The sequence below is a fragment of the Cydia pomonella genome, chromosome 2 (genome assembly GCF_033807575.1).
Source record: "Cydia pomonella isolate Wapato2018A chromosome 2, ilCydPomo1, whole genome shotgun sequence".
In the NCBI taxonomy this organism is placed as follows: domain Eukaryota; kingdom Metazoa; phylum Arthropoda; class Insecta; order Lepidoptera; family Tortricidae; genus Cydia; species Cydia pomonella.
In genome coordinates, this window is record NC_084704.1 from 8,154,345 (window position 1) to 8,181,675 (window position 27,331).

At 36.0% G+C, this 27,331-nt stretch overlaps 1 protein-coding gene across 2 annotated transcripts in view; it reads left to right on the top strand.

Annotated features, from left to right (window-relative positions):
• Positions 1-27,331, top strand: part of LOC133532901 (uncharacterized) — an 85,816-nt gene that overhangs the window by 45,967 nt on the left and 12,518 nt on the right. For both annotated transcript variants that reach the window (XM_061871763.1, XM_061871771.1), the window contains 3 exons: positions 5,011-5,102; positions 5,442-5,594; positions 14,186-14,406. In XM_061871763.1, coding sequence (XP_061727747.1) covers positions 5,044-5,102; positions 5,442-5,594; positions 14,186-14,406 — 433 coding nt within the window. In that variant the 5' untranslated portion in view covers positions 5,011-5,043. The remainder of the gene's footprint in view (positions 1-5,010; positions 5,103-5,441; positions 5,595-14,185; positions 14,407-27,331) is intronic.

Sequence of the window (27,331 nt, forward strand, 5' to 3'; positions counted from 1 at the left end):
AAATCTGTGTAAGGAAAAATAATTCAGAGACGATCATGAATTTCTTATAGTTCAAACTGCGGATACAGTCCTTGTGGTAATGGGAGCATACATTTATTTCCTTCAATTTCTTCTGCGTTAGGGTTCTTTACTGATATACAAAATATTTTTTATCTCGATAAGTATTGCTTTTACTCTCCCATTGTACCGTCAGCACTAAGTAGATAAATCATGGATGAGATTAAAAAAGAGAGATATCTGATTGTCAAGTGTAAAAATTCAGAATCGTAAACCCGACGATTGCTCGCACTCGCAGCTCATTTAAGATTAACACCGATTGTTTATTTGTGCCAACCTACGGCCCCATTAGGTTGCGCATACTTAATGTACCTGGAGAGCTTTCAATGTCTCGAAAATGTCTGCGTACCCGTACTCAATTTTAAGTTGGAAAGGTGTCAAAAGAAAATCAATTTTAGTACTTGTTCACTTTGAATAGTACACGGAAAAAACAGTTAGGTATGTTAAATTTACAGATAATTTGTATAATTTACAGAGATATGTGTTGAATTTACAGATTTCTCTGTAAATTTTACAAATTATCTGTAAATTTAAGTAACATAACTGTTTTTTCCGTGCAGAGTAAACTGTTAAAAAAAGTGACATTATTCAAGTGAGTCAAACATGTTTTGATTTTGTTTCATTTACTTCCGATCTTGCACTTAAACGTAACCTATAACCCGGGACTTAGATACAAATAATTTTAATAGCAGTTGCAACAAAGCAATAAAAAACAAAAGCACACATAACCTGTCTACCTATGTTTACATTCCTAAGACACCCCCCACCCTTTGTTGTTAGTAGTAGTATGTACCTAGTTGTAACATGGAAATTGGCCTGACATTCCCATCTTATGTCATGTATGAGGCAGCTAAAATTCAGGATTGACCTTAGGACCAGTAACAAGGAATCTACGTCTAACATCGTACTAGGGTAATCCAACTTTCTCGAAACGAACACGATATTTCCCTGCGAGAATGATTTATTTTAAGAAAACTAACGTAGAATGGTGATGTCAATCAACAAAACAATCCGCGTACTAACTCCCTTGGCCTTCATTTTGACGGGCAATTTCTTTATCTACCCAAGTTTAACACATTCACATACATTTACCGCTGAGCTACGGTCTTGCTACGGTCGTAGCCGATAACATGGGTTTCCCGGTGTGTAGCGGAAAATGTTTCGTAGAGACAAAACGACAACGTGTCGTGATTAGCGGCTTGGGTTAGGGCCTCATCAATCTCAACAGTAAATTACCTTGACAGCCGAATTAGCGCCAAGTACCCTGATTAACATTATTCAGTAGTGGAATTACCATGAGCGATGAGATTATATAATCTCCGATAAGTAAACACATAGGTATAAGGTAAATCCTTCAACTTAATTTATTAAGATAGATTGGCTACCTAAGTGAAATTAAAGTTTGTGTATCGCCCGCATCTGCCCGTTGCGTTCGTAGTTTTAATTTTATTGTTAGTGTAAGTAAACATAGTTTAAATTTCACAGGAAAAGTAAAAAGTATGAGCGGTAAATTTCTATACATTATATATGTATGTGTCTAGGTAACATGAGTGCAGAAAATTCATACAACTAAAATATTAAATAAAGCATAAATAAATAGCACAAATGGAAAATTATACCTAGACAGAAATTTTAAGCTAGGTATATTTCCGTCAGATTGTTAATGTATTACTTATTTTGTTACTAGTACCAATTTCAATGCAAATTGATTCATAACCAATAATTAATTTATTGGTTGTCATGTGCTCATCACTTGCACAAGCTACACAAAATGCTGCCAAATGCTTCTCTGAATTTGCGCCAAATGGAGGTCTATACGTACATAGTATATCTAATTGATGATCATTCATCTTAAATCACGTGTAGCTAGTTATTTACAACCAAACGTTTAAATACGTGGAAAAACGTCGTAAGAGAAGTAAACACATCAAGTTTTCGAGTAATAAATACTCTAGTCAACGGAATGTCAACGAGACAAAAAAATTCAATGCATCGGAAATTCTGGGAAACTTCTGATAGTTTTTGATTGCTGGTATATAGATGATTTCTAAAAAAACTGTATCCAGTGTCAAGCACATCACACACCTTACGAATACTTAATTCAATAATTGACGACAGGTACGCAGCTATACGTTGGACACACAAGGTGATATTTGCGTCTCACTTCTACGTATTGCTGTCATCAGTTACTGAATTAGGTAAGGTGTGTGAAGCGGCTTAGTGATGATCCATAACGCGTAAGCCGAAGATAAAATGATCAAAACCATCGACAAAATGCTCTTTTACTGAAACTGAAAACAAGTTCAAATTGAAAGGGCCATTAAAGCACATGTCGTGACAAAACATGCCGTGACTTTAGTGAGGCACAATGAGAATAAATGCTGAATGAGCCGGCAGGTCAAGCGTCTGACCCACATTTGCTTTATTAAGGCGCTTTACTAGCTATTATTTCGCTTAGGCCCGCGGCTTGCAATGAATGCTTTTCCTTATTGCATATTCGCTTTCACTTATTAACCTTTTGTGGCTAGGAACACGCTCAAAAGAAATGCCGACCCAGAAGTCTAAAAAAAGAAAATACTGTGAAAAATCCTGAAATGCAAAGAAGATTATTTATGAGCATATTTATTAATTACAGTGCCGTAGTAAATACACCTAATAGTTTTGTTAATCCAAGTTTCGAATTTTATCTGTGAATTTAGCCTTAATATAATCGATATCGATGTTAATCACTTAAACCTATTACAATCGTAGTTATTGAAATACCACTAAAGAAAATGTGTATTTGTGGCGATACTAGATAGGCTAGACTAGGTTAGCCAATAAAGGCACAATACTAGCCGGGATCCTAGTCCAATGAAAGGAAGGTTTTTCAATCATCCTCGAATAAAAGGGATTCCGGAGCTCAGGAATCCGGCTTAAAAAAATTATATAGCCTCAGGGAGACTTACGATTACGATACGATTTTTATTGTTATAATAACGTTTTAAATATGTTTGCAATTATTATAGTTTTTAGGAGAACTATTAGAAGGAAATTTAGTTTAAATTTTATAATTTCTGACGTTTGCTTACATGTTTTTTTTATATTATATATCTAAGATAATAGGTAATTTAAATATTTGTTTAAATCTATATAAATGATAAAGAAAACAAATTGTTGACATGTTTCCATACCTAGATACCTACAGAGGGTACTTGAACGGGAGAATCTCATCATCATCGACATTTTCCTAGTTTCCGTTGTCCCAGCATCATACCATGGCTCACTTGGGGAGCTTGGAGTCAGCTCGGCAACCTAATACCAGGAATTGGCAGAAGCACTAGTTTGTAAGATAGCGTCTGCCGTATGACCTCGAGTGCCTTTAAATTAATTATTAATAAATGTGTCTTAATTGTGGATTTGCTTGTTGTATATGTTACCTAAGGGCTAAGATTATAAACTTACTACTACAATCAATGTAGGTACTATTACTTACAAATCATTGCTGCGACGCCTTACGAATTTCCGACCTGCGACCACTTAACTTTGAGACATGACACCTCTCTACCAAAAGTTTCTTCGTGAGGTCCCTAAATGTTTGGTTGGCACTCGTAACTCAAAACCTTCAGGCTAAAACCGGCCTTCACTCACACTTGACTTTCGTAGATGTAGCTGGGACTCGTACAGTGCATATACATAGTTGTGGGTGCAGTAAAGTGGTTCGTACAATCACCTGCAATAATATAAATAAATATGTTACTCTTCTGACACATTATGAATGGAATTCATTCATAAAGTTTAGCAGCTAGATGTACGTCTAACCTTTTCTGTTGAATTGCAACTCCAAGGGTCGGGTGTGGTAAGGGTTTACGAAGGTATTTCGTAGCCCTTGAGGGCGCTCTTTGACAACTGCTTAGATAAGCACCAGGCCGAGTAGCGGTATAAGCAACGCAAGAACAATAAGGTATCATAGCTATGAATTAAGGTTGAAAGTTGCAACTAATGGGACAAAAATTGTTAGTCAGATTTCATGACGATACCCGAAAACAATTGAATAACTGCATGAAATTGATACGCCAAAAACAAATAAACGACTTTCGTTATTGAATTTGACAACGGAACCTGACTGCCGTTAATTATGAATGGGCTCTGGCAGTATTTGCTTTCATCCACCGGGCTGGATAATGGAAGTTTAATTTTTAATACAGCGTTATAAATTCCACGAGCAGTGTCTACACTAGCGCAGCTGAATAACTTGTGCGCTCGTCCGTAATCGTTCCTCCAAGTTGCACTTTTAACAATGCAAGATACCTCGTTATTTTAATCATGAGCGCAGGGTATTACATATCTTAGGTAATTCAAGGAGAATAGGATTGTTGAAATCAAGCCTTGGCGACCCTCTACATCTAAGGATAATTTAATATCTTTTTTATATTTTATCTCTGACACTTAGAGACTTATACATCTCTAAAGAATTTTAGTATTTTATGGTTTTATTTTTTTATCATAGTTTTTTTTGTGTAATTTGACATTTAGAGACAGTATACATCTCTAATAAAGTATTTATTATTTCATCGTTTCGATATTTGTAATTGTTTTTTTTATTTTTTTATTTATTGTTTGTAAAAATGGACATGTAAAAGTGCCCCTGTGGCCTATTTGCTGAATAAATGTTTGATATTGATATTGATATAGCCATTATACATTAATTACTTGGGTCAGTATTGTCTACGGATAATCCTTAAAGCTATGCGCGCAGAATTTATTATATTTATTTTATACACTTTGTCATCAAGTTCAACTCTTGAGACCTAAACTATCCTTATTTTATTTAGTTTGAAATGACTACACATGAAAGTATGGATTTTACATAAACTAACTATCCAACTATAGCGATATGGATTGATTACTGAGAAGATTTTGAAAAATCAACAGTTGATAAACTTTAAGTAATTGCAAACTGTTTTGTTTCAGATAACCCGCTACAATGACAGTTGACACTATAAAATGGAGATGAAGAAACAAGACAAACCGGGCAGTTTATCGCCACTGAAGCCAACATTAAGGTTACCTTCATTCCATTTATAATTTACAAAAAAAATATTAATGGAATTATTATAGTCACCTGGTCGCTGACCTAGCCTAACTACAAAAATTCAGTGTACTTACAGGTTTCAGCATGTGCTTCTACAGTACTTAGGTATAGTATGATTATTTTATCTAAATGTGCACTTATATAAATGTGGGATAAATGCATTATATTTCGAACATGTTTCGAAGATAAACTTGAGCGGCAGAGCTAGTGAAAAACTTACAGATGTACAAAGAAGAAAAGGCAGTCAGTGTACCTACCAATCAAATTCATTTTTGTCAGCAACTTGTTTATCAATAATGTATACCAGCAGGGTCGACAGCTGCGAAGAGAGAACCTCTCGATCTGGCAGCAAAGCGGAGAAAGAGCTCAAGCTACCGCCGGAGAAGTCGCCCGACGAGGGTGGCGGCAAGAAAGAAAGACGGCTGTCCAAGGCTAGTGATAGTTCCCGGGAGACTTTTGAAAGGTAATGTAACAGTTAAAAGTTAATCAAATTTCCGGAATGTAAATACAATGGTCATACACTGACTCTGTCAAAGGCCCTCGGAGTTGCCATTCACTATTTATGTATGTATGTATAAACTCTTTATTGTACAAAATACAAAATATAAATATAGCACAGGATAAGCAGTACAAAGGCGAACTTATCCCTTTAAAGATTTCCTTTTTATTATATTACAAATATGTAACTAGATGGAATTGATAGGTGTCATCTCGGTAAAGGTTGCAAATTGTATTGAGATGACTGTTCTCGTATAGTCAGCGCAGAAGTCATTGAAAGTGAAAATAATCTGAGCACGCTCTTACTCCCTTAACAACAAAAATGTGCTAAGGTCATTTTAAAATCCTCCCGCCCTTGTCTACATTATTATTTATCAACACTAGATTTGTTTAGGACACCTTGTTGTAACTATGGAAGTTAGTAAATATTTTAGGCGTTCAAAACACACTCGTTTGAACACGTGTTCCAACTGCTATGAAATATGCGGACTCAAATCACTCAAACCTCTATAAAATTCTAAATAGCCCTTTGCTAATCGTACTTCTTGTTTGTCAAGAAATAAAAGCAAGTAAACAAGCCTTCCAGTCAGCTCAAGTGTCAGCACTCGACGCTATCCTTTCTTATTAAGCGCCGCAAACAAACAAGAGCGCTTTCAATTGCATCACGTAGAAAACGTTTCGTTCCACCGCCTTTCCACAACGGCCCGCTGCAACGAAAGGCGCTTAGGCGCAACCAATTTGCGCAAAAACATGACGGAATATCTGCCCAACCACGCATTCCTGCCAACCCTATGTTACATTAGAAGATCAGTTTGAATATGTATTTTATTGCGCGAGAATATGGTATACTATTTATTTAATGAATTTCTCGATGTTATATAGGGTTGTTATGTGTAATGGGACACATGATACGGTTTGTATATGCTTTTTACTTCCTCACATGACACTAAAAAGGTAGAAATATAGTATTTCTACCGGTTTTTCATAAGCTATGATGATTATATCGAGCCGATTCCAACGTGCACTATCAAACCCATATTACAATGATATCAGTTATATGTCATTCGCGCGTTCATTTCGCTCAGATTTGTATGCATAAGTATTATTGCGAGTAATATCGGTTTGATGTCAGTTTACATCCGAATTGGCCTGTATATCTAGTACAGAGATAGGAATGCGTAATAGGTAGGTACAATGGTTTTTGAGACTGCGTCCGGGCCGGTAGAAATCACTTTAAGCACACAGCAGCCGTGTTCTTATATTTTGAACTCTCAGGCAGGTGAAACTAGTACATTTGCTGTGGAAGCATAAATATTTTACCCAGTTCCTGACAAAACTTTAACTTTTAGTCCCTTTTCAAAATATATGACCACTCTAGGGAGAGAATTCATTTTACGTTAGCAAAACTATGGTCCAAGTTTTGGAGTAAAGTAGTGAGTAACTGCAATGTTTGTATAATTATAAAACCGGACTCCTTTCTGTAAACCCATATGAAGTCAAGCCTGCTCAATTAATGTTTGTTTTTCTTCTTGGTATACCTAAAACTGCCGTTACTATCTCAAGACGGTTATTTTTATTGTATAACTTGGAGGGCGGTAAGGCTAATTTATAAGGCCAGATTAATTATCCGAGATATATAAGAATTGTTCTTTTTGCCCGAGAACAGCACAGATAATGGCTAGTCCGTAATGGAGACACAAGACAACAAAGTGGCCGTCAGCGACCGGCGACTGCAATAACGGCGGCTTCCTTGCAATTGCATGCACACAACTGGCATTTTAAAATGTAACAACCTCTTTCAGGAGTTGTACTCGTAAAACATTGCCGTTCAATTTGTGATATTCTGAATTTCAAAGAGTGTTTTGAGCATTTTGACTGCAAGACTGTCACGCAACCTAGCAGAAACAAATCTAGGGGAAACATCAATTCACTACATCTAATAAAACTATTTACTCCAAAACTAAAAACTCCTGAACGGATTTTCATACGACTTTCATCTATCAATAGAGTGATTCTTGAGGAAGGCTTAGGTACGAGTATATAACTTGTTAAGGTTTTGTGTAAATTGGTTGAAATATAACGAGAACGACGCTATCCGCAGTTAGTTCTAATTTTTACCACCTTATGCGCTGGGATCGCTTTACTTATCCCCACCATACACTTTGCACGGTCCCACATCATGTGTGGTTTTTAAAGCCGGATTAACGATCTCTTCAGCTGGGTATAGTTAAAGATTCGTTTTGTCAAAGAATTATTGTTTTTTATTTAGCTATTTCTACATTTAGTTAGTGTACTCTCTATTATTGCCGGATATCGTAGGTACATAGTGTAAGAAAGAGTGGAACAAGTTAAAGAGTTTGTGTATCTGGGAACCTTGTTCACTAGGGACGGTAAACATGATGAAGATATTGAAAAGAGAGTTAATGCTGGAAATCATGTGAATGGGGCACTCAACGCTTTTATGAGCAGCCAGAAGGTGTCGCAAAAAGCACGGTTGGCTGTGCATAGAGGGGTTTTAGCGCCTACACTTATGTATGGTAGCGAAAGTTGAGTATTGCAGAAGAGGCATCAGAGTCAAGTGAATGCCGTGGAAATGAGAGCGTTGAGAAGTCTGTGTGGTGTGAAATTACAAGATAGAATTAGGAATAGTGTGATAACTGTGATAAGGGAAAACTGTAGACTGAACGAAGATGTAGTGACAAAAATTGAGAAAGGTATGTAACATGGTTTGGACAGGTGGAAAGAATGAGTGAAAGAAGGTTAACAAAGAGAGTGTATAAGGGAGAAGTAGAAGAGGGAGCTGGAAGGCCTCGGCGGACTTTCTCTGATCAAATCGGGGAAATCCTGAAGAAAGGCCAGGTCAAGAGCACCCTAAACCGACGAGCGTGTATGAGGAATGTTATGAAAGTGAAGGAAGCGAAAGAGGTATGTCAGGATCGTAGCAAGTGGAAATCCGTGGTCTATGCCTACCCCTCCGGGAAATAGGCGTGATTATATGTATGTATGTATTGTATACATAGTGTGGCATTTTGTGCAGTCGGTGCTGCGTTAATACCCAATTCCAAGAGTCCAACTGAGATTATTAATTAGAGTTAACCGTAATATGAACCCCAATTGATTGAATTGAAATAATGTTTAACAATTCCTTTAATTCGACTCGCTGCGCCGAAATTCTACAAAATTTACGACGTCTGATTATTACCTACTAACAACCGACATGAAACCACCGTACTAGAGAACGCTTTTCAGAATTAATCCACTGGTTTCATCAACTGCTGCGGCCATAACTCATGTCAGTTTGGTTTGCGCTGGCAACTTTTGAAACGACCGCACACACTGCACCGCACCGCACTTACCATCACACATATATTCTATCACATCTATTTGGTCAATTACAAGCCAAATAAAATATTTACGTTCCAAATAAATGGCAAGCAATTCCTATCAATTTGCGTAATAATACCTTTTAGTGAGGTATCCAATAACAGGTTAATTGCAGGAACTATGCCCATGTTGAGCGTGTACGGTAATTATGCCACGCGATCGATGTCTACGCCAATCCGTCATGCAGCGAGCTTGTAAACTGAAACTCGCACATATTTACTAACTGGATTCTAGTTAAATGGTTAGTAAATAATCACGCACATTAGGAACAATACTCACCGAGCAGCAAAACCGAACGGTTGAAGTGCTCAAAATAACCTAGACACCCTTATGTTGAGCTTTTGTTATTAATAAGCTTTACTGATTTCTATCCTTTATTACAAATATTTAACACGATAAATAAGACTTACCTACTTAAATACCTAACATTACATTAACATCTATTTTACCAACAAGTTTGCTTAACGTCTTTGCAATCCAACGACCTTTAATAATTAATCTTTTATAATAAAATACGCACACATTATTTTAACTAATAACATGGAAAAGTATGTATGTAGATATTTTTCTTTCCATCTCGATGTGAAGTGACATCATGTACTTTGTGTTTATAATTACGAAATGAGCTGCCAATAGTATGTATGCGTCGAAATTTGAAAATCAACTTTTGTTACCGGTATCCCGGCGCCTCTTATTCTTGTGACAGATTTTGTGATAACTTAAGACATGTAAGCCTCGGTGGACATAAAATATTTTGTCGCTGCTTTGTGAAAACGGCAAATGTTCAAGAAACTGTTAAGATTTGTAACCATGCTGAGAGTTAAGTAAGAGTGACAGTGGGGACAATTAGCAAGCGGCTTAATTAGAAACAGAAGAAGGAAGATTAGTGCATACAACTTTACAAGCTTTATTTTTATCAAATATAAGCAAAAACGTACCTATACACAAATCTAATTCAATTTTATCCTGCTTCAAAAACTTATGAGAAAGTTGTAGTTGCTTCCTCATGTTGGCGGGTATATAGAATTGACTTTTTAATAATGTTTTTGAATGACAAATATTTAATAGCGTTCATATGGATTTCATTTCTTACGTTTTAAAGTAAGTATTATCTTCCAGTTGGAGTTGTGATTCACTCGATAGCAATATTTGTTTGACCCTCGTGCCTCGCAACGCTCAAGAACGCACAACGCTTTTCATTTTCGGCCCACTCGCTACGCTAGTGGTTCTATATTATCAATATTAACGCGAGAGGAAACAATAACTTTGCCCCCTAACTATTAGATATTATGCTGTTAGCGGCGTCAGCGAATAATACTATTACAGTCGCCAGAGGCGCGTTACGGCGATCTCAGGTACGTTATGGGGTCCTATCGACATGTTTACGGACTTGACCCTCGTACTGACCAATAAAAAGTGGAGCTTAATCAGACAAAGTGCAGGTATTGAATAGGCCCACCCGATGAACATTTCTTTTTTTAGGTATTTTCCTTGTCTTTCATTAAGCATTCTTAAATGTAATTACTGTAGGTACCTACAGTATTCCATAATGTAGATTGGGATCATGTATACAAGCAATATACATAAATAAGAATCGGTACTAATACTATAAGATACAAAACAGATAGGTACATAAAGTACAAATCGAGGTGAGGTTACATGATTTTAGCCTAAAACCCTATAGTTCTCCGATTTTATCACAGACTGCGAATGACAAACTTTGCGCAGTCGAGTAAAACTCTGAGAACATTTCCTTTACAAGGAAAAGTAACTAGGAAACAAATATTTATATCTAAGAAGAATACTTTCTGGAACAATCCTTTTAGGTGAAGAGCATAAGATAAAAGGGAGCATAAAATATGTAATTTTGGAAATGGAAGACGTAATGTAATATTTGCCCCATAATACCTCAGACGCAACTTTGTTTATACAAGGTGCTATTTCACTTATTTCCTTCAAGCTTGTCGGTTTGAATATAGGTACGAGTATAGTATATTCGTTTTACTAAACGATTTTAAGTATGGAATCAATCCCAGTCCTGAGCTAAGGATTGGAAAAACACCCTGTATTTTTCCTCTGCGTGCTAGTTTAGCTGAAATAGATTTAGGCTAAATTTTTTTTTTTATGTTTACTTTGAATCTTATTTCATAGTTCTTCATCAGAACCCAAGGCCGTCTCCCTTGTAACCAACATAAATAGTAAGTAAATATAATAAGTAATAAAACCTATTAAGTAATAACCGTTCTCAGGGCAAAGACCTTTGCCCAGCAGTGGGACACTCAAACCGGCTAAGAAAAAAAATCCGTCCTAATCGTAGCCGAGGTTTATGTAGGATCCTCGAAACATTCATTAGCCCGTGTTAAACCGTCTATTAACGAAGTTAAAAGGTTACTTCAGGACCAGTCCGTTTCGAGTTGAACCTGTGCGTGGTTGAAACTCTATCTAGAATATTCATCATCATCATCATCCTCCTAGCGTTAGTCCCGTACTGTGACGGGGTCCGCTTTCCTACTTTTCTCCTTCCACTTCGCTCTATCCTGGACGTCGTTTTCCGATAACCCACAGGTGTTTAAATCTTTGACGATGACATTGCGCCAACGCTGCCTTGGTTTGCCCCTCCTGTTTGGGCCTGGTAAGGCAAAACTAAGGGCTTTGTCGCCTAGGTATTCTGGCGGCCTTCTTTTGACATGCCCAAACTACCTCAGCCGACTTTCTTGCTTATCGGCGACGTCTCTCACTCCGAGGCTACCACTCTATCTAGAATATACCTATATCTCTTTGTGTAGTATCTTTGAAAATACACCTCTATTTCAAATACTCTTTGATATATACGCAGTACGGCTAACCTCAATAGTAGCTTGTCATTTCAGTACCTTGGCAGTTTATAGTTTTTAATATATTTATAACTTAATGATGTCGTAGTTTATTCCGTTACTATGGGACAATGATAAAACTACAACTCGTATTTAATAGTAATTGTTATTTATCAAACACATAAATTAACGAGATTAATTAAGTTTTATTCGTTATAATGTGTGTAAAATTATCTGTAATATACTTGATTTTCGAAATAACCATTTATTAGGAAGTAATTATAATTGCCCGAAAATAGTTAGCGATATCCCACTACAAAATATGTAATATGTTACTGAATTTAAATACGTAATTAACAATATTTAAACGGTCAAGTACAATGTATTCCGGCAAGTATTCAATACGGAGTTAGTATTTTAAATCGAACGCAACACTCGGCTGCATCGCCAACTGCAATTGAAATAAAACAATGCGTTAGACAGTTAAGCCGTTAATATACATTAAACCGATTCGAGCTATTTAGGTCAGGTCAAACCACGACCAATGCCTTCCGTCCAACATATATTTGGAAACATTTCGGACTAATCAAGACTGAGGTTTGGGATAACTCTCAGCAGTCAGTACCATTTGTCACATCCTATTTTGGTTGTCGTTTTACTGAACGAAGTTAGAAGGCAGATAATTTGATTATTCTCATCTGTTCTGTCTCTGTTTAATGACACGTTTGTATCTGTAACAAAATACCTATTTCTTATCTTTATATATCGAAGTAAATATGCGTACCTACTTACTATTTTTAGACAATTCATTAAATATAAATTAATTAATTAAATTACTTTAAGACCTAATTTTACTGTTTTTTATTATATTACTTGTTGATTAATTTAATAATTTTATTTCGTCTCGGCCTTTTTTAGGCACATATTAGATTCTTGTACAGTACAAACTTATAATTGATATAATATGAGAGTATACTCCTTCCTACACTTGACTCGATGTGAACGTGAACAATATTTTAAACATAAGTACTTGTTATTAAATGTTCAAGAAATATATATATATATCTTATACCTTTAAACGAGCAATTCTTGTATATATATATTTCTGTCATCTCGGAAACGGCTCTAACGATTTCGCTGAAATTTGGTATATGGGGGTTTTTGGGGGTATACAATCGATCTAGATTAGTCTTATGTTTGGGAAAACGCGTGTTTTCGAGTTTTCATGCGTTTTTCTTTCGACGCAGAATATGGTCGCTAATTTCGTTTTGCCAGCCACTGTCCGTCTGGTCCAGCGGGTTAAGACGCGGACGGCTAGAAACGAGTGTTACGGGTTCGAATCTCGCCCGGTGACTAACTTTTGTTTTTTTTTATATGATCAAGTTTATATATAATTTTTATTGTTTTAGACAAGTTTAATTTAATAAAAAAATGTCGTTAAGATTATCACCTATACACCACCATATTACAATAAATAGTTATAACCGAGCAAAGCTCGGTCGCCCAGGTACTATACACCGTGCTTTTTTTGATTTGCGTTAATTTCGAGGGTGCATTCCTGAGCTTAAATTAAGTAACTTTCTCAAAGACACCGATATTCTAATTAACTCCGTTTCGGAGATAATCAATCATTAATTTTTATCTTATAAGGCCCTTACGAGCGTGTACACTTGCCTTAGGGCCTGTTTACTTATTGATTAGTGTTTAGTGCGAGTTCATACATTTGCTACTAAACGTAAGTACTATCTCGGACGATCGACGTTCGAAATGACATTGATATGTCACAGTTTTCAATTGTTTGGTTGAGTTAAATGTAATGCCCGTGTTACAACAACGCTATATGCAACATTTAGTTACTTTTTATAAAAATAAAAAAAGTAAAAAAAAAACAATTTTTTTTTTTTTTAAATTAACTATGCCCTTTATTTTCTTTAAACGTACTTACCGATACCCCGAAGTTAACGAAATTCAATAAAAACACGGTGTATATATAATTATGTTCGTTACTTAGGACACAAACAGTTACATAATAAATGGATTAAATATAAATAAATGGATTATATTTGTTAATGACAAATATAAATATAACCGAACATCACCTACCCAGATTCACCTACCCTAGTGCCACAATAAAGTAATAGGTATATTTAGATTTGGCAAATTTAAGAATGACGATACACCGCCAGTTTCCGATATTGTGCTCAACCAAACGCAACTTTAAATTGTTCAATTCAAACTTTCAAATTGCTACTTCACTTCGGTAATGGATCGAAGCGAATACCGTTCTGTAAACATTCCTAGTTCCATTTGTAATCCCATTGCGCTCTTTCTGATATTGTTGATTTTTTATTGTTCACAGGCAAGATTCAAAACAGTCATCGATTACGAGTCCAAAAGTCTCTCGGAAATACTTTACGAATTGGAAGCAAGCGTGCGACAAGACAAAAGATAAAACCAAAGAGTTGCTGAAGCGGTGGAGGACGCTGCCCGAAGCGGAGGTGCCAGAGGACCAGATGCAGGCTGCGGCCAACCATGACCACGAGGAGGAGGAACACCGCGGCTGGAGCGTACATGTGTGGAGTACGTATATTTTCTTCTATGTCAAAACCTCGTGTAGGTATAAGGTTCGTGACGTCGTGACAATATCAAATGTATTACGTCCCGAAAAATTAATTGATGCAGTTTAAGCTGTTTTTGCGACCTTAGCTGTGTTTGTATTCCTTTTTTATTACAGAGTTATCTACATTATAGTACACATACGTACCTAGGTAATGACGTACATACATATGGACTACAAACCAAGAGGTTGAAAGTATTTCAGAAGATTTAACATTAAAAGGAAATCACATTTCTAGTTGGACCCGGGTATGACCTTAAACTACGTCCAAAATAGAGGTATAGGCACCGTGAATGTCATCTCGCTTTGAGCAAAGTCCAACTGAGGAATTACCTCACTCACTAATCAATTGTTTTTCTTTAAGCTGTATCTTTTACTGAGGTGTGTCAATAAACAGTATTCTATCTATCTACCTTCACCTTACAGAAAACCGCAGCCAAATAACACTACACCCTGCTCATAGTGTTGTGTTCCTGCCGGTGAGTAAGGTTGTCAGAGCTCAACGAGGGTGCGGACTTGCGGAGTGTTAGGGTCGGCAACGCGCATGTAACTCCTCTGGAGTTGCAGGCGTACTACAGAGACCACTTACCATCGAGGCGAGCCGTATGCTTGTTTGCCACCGACGTAGTATAAAAAAATAGCTTGTGTTGTATTCGCTTGAATAACATACAAATCACACCTAAAACTATCAAAATTACTCTAACCAACAACACCAGATGCTTCAAGTAATAAATCTCTCAGCCAAAACTAATAATCGAAGACGAATGTTTCCATTTACTGTGTGCTTAAGTACGAGCCGAATTCGTCAGTCCTCTTGTGTAGCAAATTGAACACAAAATGGGTCATCCACTGTGTTGCCTTTGTAACCTTTGTTTTCAGACGCCCGATAATAACAAAATGGGGCAGCCTGATTTAGAAGCTAGCAAAAGATCACATCAAATGAACTAAAATATCTTCGGGGCATTGCTATTAATTCCCAGTAGAGTGTTGGTATTTTAGATTAACATACTAATTACCTACTTAACTATAATCGATAATAAAAAAGTATAATAGTCTATAAACATTGATTCAATTTTTTTTTAAGTCCGCTTCTAAAGTGAAAATCCTAAAGGTATCATAATATTTAGTTTTACCCTTAAATTGTTTGAGTTTGTAATCACTTCAGTCTTGGCCTAGTTTGGCCAAACTAGATTTTCTAGGCTAATTCAAATCCTAAGTGCCTAAAGCACCTGGGTTAAACTAATTTAGTTCAAAATCGGATATGACTGTAATGCAACATACCATACCTATATACATTTCAATTTATCTAAGAATCGTGTATTAATCAAATTTCAATATTAGTGCGCCGCAGTCGATTTAATTCTCATTTCAATTACAAAGTTAGTCGATAGATTTCCAGTCTGAAATTCTTAAAGTCTGCATTTCTTAACTTACATAAGAAATTCTTGTTGCATTTCCCTAGAACCGCGGCATTCCCTAGCAATCAATTGTTTCTAACGTGCAAGAAGCACCTACAATCCACTTTTTTTATTAATATTGTCATGTCCACAAAGGGAACGATAAGGATAAAATAATTTTAGAAGATATTGCCCAAAATGATATGGGACTCATTTACATTTTCCTACAAAAGCTGCAACACATTATCACCCGACGAACTCATTCAATATCTTAACATAAAGGTCCCTCGCGCAACAGGATAACTTAGGACACATTTATTCTTCCTTAACATTATGGGATCATTGTTGTCATTTTTACAACAAAAGGAAAAGTTGGATAAAATATAAAACGACGCCGCGGGAAACTTTACCATTTTTGATTCGCAATTTTCTTTGTATTACTATTCACATCTTTCGTTGCCCCATATTTCAAGGCATCAACAGCGTAACTTGTTGGGAGACCTCGCCTACTCATTCAAAACTTTGTCGGGAAAAATATAATAATTCCTTGAAAGTTTCGTGTGGAAATTACTTTTGTGAATTGCGAAGTACCTAATTCAGGTGCTCGTAAAGACAACACAAAAGAAGCCTGTTGTTATATTGTTAAATAACTAATGCACGAATGTCGTACTGAACTCATACTTATTTTTATTGGCCGTCGAATGTTATTAATAAATGTTAAAAGCTTATTTATTTATGGGGTGAAACAACCCATTTAGAATATCAACATTATGATCGTCATATCAATCAAAGACTACTGCTGCTGGTTATTGTGGACCTCTACCGGGGAAATCCACAACTGTCGGTCGTGCTTTATTACCTAACTGATCCCTGCTACCTTGGCCAGATCAACACCAGCCTGGACTGCGCACACTTCTAACCTAATCCAAAGATACATTGATTAAGATGTGTATAATCTAAGACAATTTCATGCTTCGAATTTGACAGGTAAACGAGATGGCGCTGTCCAGCTCCAAACATGTTGCAGTAACTTTCACTGTCAAAAGTTGACGTTTGACAATTCAGTGATCGCAAAACATATGGCGCACGTTTTTTACTTAGACTTTAACTCTCTATTACAATCGATTAATTTTGCCTAATCTAACCATACAACCTAAAGTGGTCTTGCAAGTAAGAATTAAAAACACCTACATCCAGCCTGATCCACCACACAACCATGCAAAACTAATTAGATACTTCGTAATTTGTACAAAGTATAGGTACAATTGAATAAACGGTAACGTTCGTCATACAATTTTATCAGCTTGGTTTAAGTTAAAGTATAATTAATATTAAAATCTAAATTACCGAAGCGCGCTTTCGCATCGCAGATTTAATATTTAATTCCAAGATTATTAGCATATGTGCTGTGCAATTCAATTGCCGAATACTAATGCATAAATGACTATTCTACAGCAACATGGACGTACGTTAGAATTCTATATTCGCTGTATTCGCTGCCATTTTCAACACAGTTTCTATTGTCCGAGTGTGTTATTGGAATGAATACAGTTTTGGATTTACAACTTTTTGGTTTTATAGAAAGAAATTGATATTCATGCACATGCATAATTATTGAGCTTTTCAGAATAATCTACCGATGCAAGGTTCGCGGTTTCGTAATTATTTAGTGAGCTAATGAGTCGTACACATTTTTTAGCAAACTCGATCGCGTCTTTCCTGTAGACATCCCAAATTTAAGGGAATCTAAAGCAAATTTTTACGCGGCACCTTTACAGGCGGGATATTTTTTTTGTACTTGAGACTCAAATAAGAAAAACTGGATATCTATGTACCAGAGTCGTTAACTTTGATTGTGTTCTCCACAGAAGTGACCTTAAGTTAGATATTGGTTGTGACTATTTAATATAACCAATATTACATACAATAATTATTTAGTCATTTGCAAGATTTACTTTTGAATGACAGGTTAAATCGGATCTATTGAGTAAATATCTTTCAATATTATTTTACTCATTGTCATAAACTACCTACTCATAATTCATAATTAATGATTTAAAAAATATATTTGTACAATGGAGTCCATGGACCTTAGTAAACTAGTGCATTGCTTATACAAACACTATATATAGGTATATTACATAGTAGTATAGTCAAGTTTTGGACGCATTCAACTCATGTTTCTAGTATTTGGTTCAAAATTTCCACGCTACTAAGTGAATGTCCTGTACTAGGTAGTCCACATCTAACAAAGCACTTTATTACTTAATGAACAAGTTCGCTTCGCCACATATACCATCCGTACTATATTAGTAGAATGTTGCCAACAATGTGACTGTAGGTGAATAATTTATTCACACCTCTCATTGTTTGAAATTAGTCCCAAAAGGGTTACTCTGTAATCGATGTTACAAATGTGGAATGTGGCTTCTACTAAGTTATTGAGTACAACTGGAGTGTGAGAATGATAGAAATAAAAGCTTTTCAGATTTCGATCTGTATAATACTTACACTAAGGCACTTTAGGCCTGGCAGGCGCGTCATGGATCGATTTCCAACTATTTCTGGCGCTGCTTAATCGGTCTCCACCAAATATTTGCTGTCACGCCAGCGACGCATACATTACTTGATGGAAACATATAAACGTGATACGATTACCTGCAACAATCTGACCTCTTAATAATTATAGTAAAACGTCATGTTCTGAAGCACTCAAATCGAACTCAACATTGTTTTACAAAGACATGGTATCAATGAGAACTGATTTAAACATTCATCTTCATTCTTATTCACTAAAAACGACCCCGGCCTAGAGGATGACATTGTTCCCGTAGTCTCTAGGAAAGACAGCTTAAGTTGACATCAATATCTTTTAGCTGAGCAAGTTATTAGAACTACCCGCACTCGGTCTTATTTACATATCTACTTGAACCTTAGGGGTGGCACTCGGTCGACACAATAACACTCACGATGTTTACTCGTAGTTTTTCAACTAGCGTCGTTTCCGCTACCATTTACTAATAACTGGATTCCATGTGGATGAGATCCTAAAACCATTTAATAACCAGGTAATTTTCAAGTTAACTTATACCCAATTAAGTCCCGTTACCTGTTATAGTGAATTATAATGGTATCAAATGTATCAATGGTCTATTCAGATAATAAATGATACTTTATATGTGAAATATGTGAATATTACTAGAGTATAAATAATAATGATATTATACTAAACTAATAATAGTAAGTAAACGACACTGCGTTCTTGGACCTGAGAGAGGAACTTCTTGATAAGCTAAAGCGGCCCCAAAATGTATGCATCCGATATATTTTTGGGTTGCGGAAGTATAACCACATCTCCAACTTCCGTTCCCAGCTCGGTTGGCTTTCGATCCGTCGACGCAGGGACGTACATATCCTGACATTACTTTTCAACGTTCTGTTAAATCCGACCTCCCTGCCATATCTTTCTGACAGATTTGCATACCTGGTGGATGGTAGTGATCATCGCTTGATATCGAGTGCGAACCTGACTCTCTCTGTACCGTGTAACAAGGCCCGGTCATATTCTAAGTCCTTCCGTGCTGTACAGTTGTGGAACAAGTTGCCATTATCCCTTAGACAGTCACAGTCGGTAGCATCACTTAAGATAAACTTGCATAAGTTATGGCTCTCCAATGACTTGTGTTCTGGTTGAGTACTAAGTATTTCTTATTTAATTGTGATAATGTATATATTATTCCTTATGTATATATTGATATTTGTATATATATGTAATATTATTTATTTATTTTAATTTTATTTATTTATTTATTTAAATTTTATTGCACGATATAAAATTGTACAAATGGCGGACTTAATGCCTTAAGGCATTCTCTACCAGTCAACCATTGGGTCAAACAGAAACTTGCAGTTAGTGCAGGATTGTACACAACGATAGGGAATATGAAACACAAATCAAGTTATTCTAAACAATACAACAATATGCTATTTATGTGTATAAACACACACACACACATTTCCACATATAAAAATAATAGCAAAATATACCTTCATATATACACAACATATTTGTATTATTATATGTATAGGCTACATGTTTCAATTATTTACTTGTGTAATGATTGAACCATAGTTTACTTTTTTGTACATAGTGTTCGTTTGTCTTTCATGTTTTACTTTTGACTCTCAATTGCTCAAAGGTTGACTGGAAGAGATCCCTTATAGGGATAAGTTCGCCTTTGTACATTGTCAACATTATATATTTTTTCCTTTTATCGTATATTTACCTGCCCTTATGTATAATAAATTGTTTACATACATACATACATACATACTTTGTGACAAAGATTAAGGCCTATCCGATCTTTTCCCTAATTTGCACAAAAGTGAAGTAATGTTACCTTCAGGTTCCATCATTGGACTTACCAAGTTACCACTAGTATGGAGTTTACAAACACTCTCTAGTAAAAACCAGGCTTAGGCGCTTGAATCGTAAATTACTGCCTCACATCACAAGTATACATTTTTATGGCTACAATACATGTTTTTACCATCATACCTTTTTTATCTAATCTAATTCTAATTTACAGAAATAAGTGCTTAACCTGGATGTAACTTCGATTAGCAGATAATGCGCTCTTACAATTATTATGCGAGCGCTCTAATATGTGGTGACAGCGAGTCTTCTTATATGGTCCATCCCCATATCTACAATAAATTGTAAGAGATCTGTAGATGTTATGTTCTGTAGGTACGCTAGCATATTATTCCTTTTCTTGTTCCTGGTGTAAAATTGCTTTCCCGCGTATTGAATGCTGAACGAGCCTCCCGAATCACAATAGATGCTCGGCTGCGCTGTGCATTATAATAACGCATGTAGACGGTACATGCACAATAACTGCTAATCTTTCTTCCGAACCTTTTACATTTTTATTTTAAACTAGCTTTTGCCCGCGGTTTCGCCCGCGTACTAAACAAAAAAAAACCGGCCAAGTGCGAGTCGGACTCACACAGGAAGGGTTCCGTACCATTATGCTGGTGATAGCAAGAGAACTTTGAGGTGAACTTACACGGGAGCACGCCACATAGAACTGACCGTGGGAGAAACAGTCTTGTCGTAGTATCTATTAGGTTAACGCGGGTCTCGTCCATACCTCAAAAGCTAAAATAGAACCCTTATAGGATCACGTGTGGCTGTCACAACCGATTTGCTCCGAAAGTACTGGACCGATTGAATTGCAATTTGGCAAAAATAGTTCCAACATTTTTCATGTCCACAATATTAAATTTTAAAATCATTCAATCAAATAAACGAATTATCTATCTATCTATCTATCAATGCCATTTGCGTGAATAACGTCCAAAAAACCATAAAACGACACCCATATTGATATTTAGTCATTTCAACCCCATCGCACCCCAACAGGGGATTTGTATTTCACTTCCACTTCGTTAGATTTTACAATCATTGTTATTTTCGTAATCAGCGACCCGATAAACCGTAATAATAATACCGATGTTGATTTTTAGACTTTGTCACCATATTACCAATTCAACCCCTAAAAGGGGGAAACTTTTAGGGGTTGAATTCTCAAAAATCTGAAACACGTGTTTACTCATTTATCGTTAGGAATACTGTTGTAAAGTTTCGAATAAAATAGTCTAACTAATCTTGTTTCCCCATACAAACTTTGGACCCCCATTTCACCCCCTTAGGGGGTGAATTTTGATAAATCCTTTATTAGTGCACCCCTAGACCTTCTAAAGAACCTACGTGCCAAATTTGGAATCTCTAGAACCATCGGTTTAGGCTGTGCGTTGATATGTCAGTCAGTCAGTCAGTTTCTTTTATATAATTATTTATAAGATTAATAGTATTACTTATACTCAATGATGCCTTTTAGGTTTCCGTCGTCTAGCTATAATATTCATTAAGTCTTTATTTTTATCTTTTCAGAAGTTGTGCAATAAAGAGGATTTGTATAGTATTGTATTGTAAGAGGCAACAGGAGTGTTCATTTCTCCATACGAACGTACTCGACTGTTTCCTCCGTGGTTTTTGAAGCTAGAGCAATTATTTTTTCAACCCAAATTATTATTATTAATATCTGTGTCGGACTGTTTTGCTTTTTATGATATTTTTATTTCTTATGGCGCTAGTGCGCTTCAAATATTCCCAAAAATGGCCTGATTTACTAGGCCGCAAAGAAAAGCATGGTATTGAAAACTGAAATCACTTAGCCTAAAAAGCAAAACAGTCCGACAGATAATTTAATTACCATTTAGATCTCAAAATTTCGTTACATTTGGAGGAGGAAACATTCGAGTACGAAACATCGTTTTTTGAGATTTTTACGTAGGATTTTTCGCCTAATCTGACGTTGTCCTTATCGCACTAGTTTTCGGAGCCGATTCTGTTAGCGAGACGGATATATTTACCAAAAATTTCTAAATCTCAGCTCCCGTATCCTCTTAATGTTTTTTTAGGGTTCCGTAGTCAACTAAGAACTCTTATAGTTTCGCTATGTTCGTATGTCTGTCTGTTTGTCTATACGTCTGTCCTAGACAGTGCTGATAACTGCAATTCGACACGGGTAACATAAAAATGAGAAAACCCTATGATGTGGAAAAAAAAACGGCCAAGAGCATGTCAAGCCATAGTCAGTGTAAGGTTCCTATCCGTAGTGACCCGTCTGTCATAATAGGCTACCTTGAAGGGGCTAAGCTGATAAGGCTAAGTAAGTACCATGACACCACAAGCAAAAGGGTGTACCTTCGCAGCGCTCTGTATGTCTTTTTAGGTACTATGAAGAAAAGACTTTTTGGGATATCTCAAGCACGGCTTAACTGATCACGTTCACTATAGTTTTCATCGAATATCTTCATTATGCTCTACTGTCACGATTTTTGAACCCATGATTCAAAAGTTAGAGGGGGGGACACATTTTTTTTCTTTACGAGCGATTATTTCCACTTTATCAAAAAATGGTTGGTGATTAACCGTAACCATTTTGTAAAAGCTATCCAACGATACCTCACACTATAGTGTTAAAGCGAAAATGTTCATCCCCACTTTACGTGTAGGGTTTGAGGGCGATGATATCAGTGGTAAAATAAAAACTAAGTAGAAGAATATTTTTTCTACTATTTATTTTACTACATTGTCGCATTTATTGAATGATATATCCATGCCTCTGACATGCCTCTGACGGACAAACAGAGAGACCGGATATGGCGAAACTATAAGGGTTCCTTTCTAGTTGACTACGGAACCCTTTAACGTTAATAAAGACTTTCAGTAAAAATATAGCGAACATCATCGGTTATTGGTTTGAGTTTCAATAGAGACGGGTAACTATACTACGGGGTACTAACGGAACCTTACACTGAGCAAGGCCAGACATGTTCTTTGGCTTTTGTTTGATGGTTTTTATTTCAAATGTGAAACGACAGAGGACCGACCTTTTCGTATTCTCGTGCTCTTTATTGGGAGCCTCAGCCGACTAGATTAAAAAGTAAAATATTGACAGTAGGAAATGTCTAATATAAAGAAACAATCTATGTGGTTTCATAGTGGTTTATTGTTGATGCCACTATAATAACTAATCGTTTATAGACTGCTGTATATAGCCAAGGCTAAAGAAAGATAATATGGAAAAAGTAGATACAAAACCGAAGCAAAATAAGCGAAACGATATCAACGCAAAGACTGTTTCGGAGCTGACGTCTCAGGCAAACAGTCGGTGCACCCGACTGACCAATGTTAAGGAAATGGGCTTCTACCAGTTCAAGAGCATGCTGGATCGAAATGTTACCTCTCAGCCCTCGCCCGCGCCCAAAATAGCCAAACAAAATAAAAAACGAGTGAAAAGCAAGAGGCCCCAAAAGTAATCTCCATCCATCACACCGAAGGTTTAGGCCTCAAGATCCCTTTTTCCCTCCAGTCAATCTTAACAAGATACGTTTTATACTTAGCACGTAGCTTATTTGAATAAATCTTATCAATAAGCTCCCGTGTTTCAAAGTTGTCGAAATAGTAATTAAGATAATATTAATCTTTCACCACACCCGCTCGTAAAAGCTCTCTTTATTCTTTAAAAATGAAACAGAGAATTGCAATTTGTCCACAAAGTAATTCGATGCAAAAGAGTTTTTTCCTCATGTTGGCTGGTAGTATTGACTTTTAATCGACGTTTATGTCCATTCGTTCGGTTGTTCTATGAAATATTAAGCCAATACGCTCACAGCTTTTTCAAAGCTAGAAAAAAATTGTGGGTAAATTGGTAATTTTGGCATATAGTGCCATTACTTTTCTCGAAACGTAATACACATCTAAAGTACGTGAAGAGAAATTTGCAATTAATCCACAAGAGTGGCAAAGTAATTAGACGCAAATTTTGAGTTTTCTCCTTATGTTGGCTAGTATAATTGAATATTAAGTAATGATTTTGAATAATAAATATTTATAACAACATTGGATTTCATTTGTAATGATTTACATTTAGTATTTTTCTTGCGTGAGTGTGGTGAATATTTTGTGTTTCACTTGGTAGCAAAGTTTGTTTAACCCTCGTGCCTATTGAAACTCACGCAACGCTCAAGATTACTTTTCGAACCAGTCGCTATGCTACTGGTTCAGTTTGGAATGTTTCGCTTACTCGGGTATCAATAATAAATAGCACAAGGGATTAAACCACAACTTTGCCTCCTTGTAAAACAAATAACTATTTTCATTAGAATCTTAGTGCCAGTACGGTACCTAACCATGTAGGAACATATATCTGCTCCAGTTCACAATTCAGACAGCCGCTTTTGAAAGTAAGGCCCCATCAAATGTGACAACAAAGTCGAAACGTCGATAAAACGTGAGTCATGTTTTATTCTCATTTCCACGTAAATAAGAGAATATTCTGAATTGAAGTGCCATTCGAATCGTTGGGTTCTCCTATGAAATATTAATCCAATACGCTCACAGCTTTGCCAAAGCTCGAAAAAGTAAATGGGTATGTAAGTTTAGCATGTAGTTGACGTTACGTTTCTCTAAACGTGATAAACATTTAACATAGCTCTATTTAAAGTACGTGTAGGTACAATCTAAAAGTACCCACATATATATTTAAAGTGCAATCATCTAACCTTATTGATTTTATGTTTACCAAATTAAAAATATGCGTTTCGAAATTAAGCTCACCCGAATGCAGATAAGCATAAGGAACTTGATATGCATGTACGGACATGTAGGTATATAAAGTTCCTTACGCTTTTCTTACTCATCATTGCACGCCTCAGTAAACACAAACACATAAATAAATGCTTATTATGTGTATTGTAAGAGAAAAAAAAGAGTATTATATCTATCTTAATATCCTTTTTAGTCTATGTCTATACGGATATAATGGCTTTACTTTTATCAATTATCATCCATCGTGTCATGTGGCCGTGGCCGAGCTTTAGCTTGGTCAAAAATGATTTCGTATGTCTGGATGTTCTGCAAGTCCCATTTCTTGACCGATTCTTGTGAAACTTTGGCAGATTCGGTAATTAAATATAATTTTTTATCTATTTGTTTTTTTGGAAAATTTGCTAAATGGCGAAAATTGGCCTAAATGACTTAAGCGTCAATAATCTGTGGAACTTAAGACTATTGTGAAGTCGCTGTGATAATGATTCAAGAAGTATTTTAAAGTAGGTATATAAGCAGACATAGGAGTCCGTGGGACAAAATTATTTGACAAGTAGGGAGTTCCTGTATCGATAAACTCGACTATCGATGCTAGTTCTATATACTAGTGATCACTTAAGGGTTTGCTTGTAAAATTACGTTTTTATTAAGAGTAAAAATAATAATTAAATAATAACTCAATGTACTCTTCTTCGTTTTTAAGACAAGACAAGACAATTTTATAATTAAAGGTTAGATTCGACCAATCTGCGCGTCATCGTGGATAATAAGTTTGTAAGATGGTAAGTAGAAATATTTTTAAATTTTTAAAGCTTATCGCGAAGATTATAGCCACTAGTTATACTTGTTATAAAATGACGACGCCACAAGGGCAATAAAAGTTCCAAAAACCAACACACCTTAGGGTTTCTCGCAATTATTAAATTGGTATATTGTAACTAACGGTTTTTGTGAAATTAAATTAAATGAGAAATACAAAAAAACGCGTTTCAAATAAATAGGTGAAGTGAATTTAACCTTACAAGTATATTAAATTAATGTCTAGAGTAAAAATACATTTTAGGCTTCATCTGTCCCTGTTTTAGGTAGGTAAGTAGCTTTGATTTTTTATTGTAGTCAGGAAACTTTGTTTTGATACATAATGCACACACGTTTCCGACGGGCAAAGGTTCCATCGGGAACTTTATTGAAACCCGGTCCCGACCCGAATTTACGACGGTTCCCGTACTCCTCCGTTTCACGACTACAAATTATATAATTGTACCGCAAGCTTTATACGTGGAAAAGTTTCAATGAATCTTGAATTCGGTTACAAAGTAACAATAAGTATTTGCTGACATCACATTTCAGAAGCCGAAAAGAAACTCAGTGTTATGCTTGCCAAACAAATTTGCATTAATGGTCCTAAGTTATCTCTTGCAAATAAAAGGTTATTACAGTCACCATCAGGATAGTAGCGGAAAAATATGTGCCATACTATACTTTTCCAAATATACATATATCTCTACAGTTCACGTACAAAAATATCTGTAATAGTCTATATGTTCTACTTATAGAGACATCTGATTGGTTAAGTTATTACTGTTATTAGAGAATGGCAGATAATTTGACGCTGATTGTACTAGTACTATAATTATCTTTTAAATTGCAGCGGGGCTATTGTTATATATCTAAACCTCATATAAATATATCTAAATTGAACCTAATCTTGTACACAAATATTTAGGTATTTACCGCACGACCAGTTATGAAAATTATTCCTTCGTGCCTTACTGTGCTTGGATCGTTTGATCAGTTGAAACCACAATGTTTCTGGCACGCGATTTATTCGTTTGCTTAACGATTATTACGTTGTTATTGAAAAGAGTTAAATGGCTTTAGCAGAAATGTGGAGTTTTGTAAGCGATGGAAAGATTTATGGCCATGTGATTGAAGTAACACTTAAAAGGAATTAGTACATGATTTATTGACGGGGCTAAGTTTATTCGATACTTGGCTGTCAACATAGAATAAACAGGGAGAGTTGTCACCACCACTTATACTTTCAAAAACGATTAAAAAATAAAAATTGTGTTCATGGCGCTTTTTTGCACTTGTGACTTTTAACTGGTAAGTTACCTACCAAGGCACTGCTTGGTTTGAAGTCTGTAGTGATATTTGTTTTCTGAGTATCCAACAGTTTATATATTCATGATTCACGAGTTCTGAATACAATACATTCTTGTATTCAAAGCTCTCTACAACTGCATGTACATGCCTATAACTGCTGATGGCGCTGGAGCACCTAAGTAAGCCAAGTTCTCATAGGTA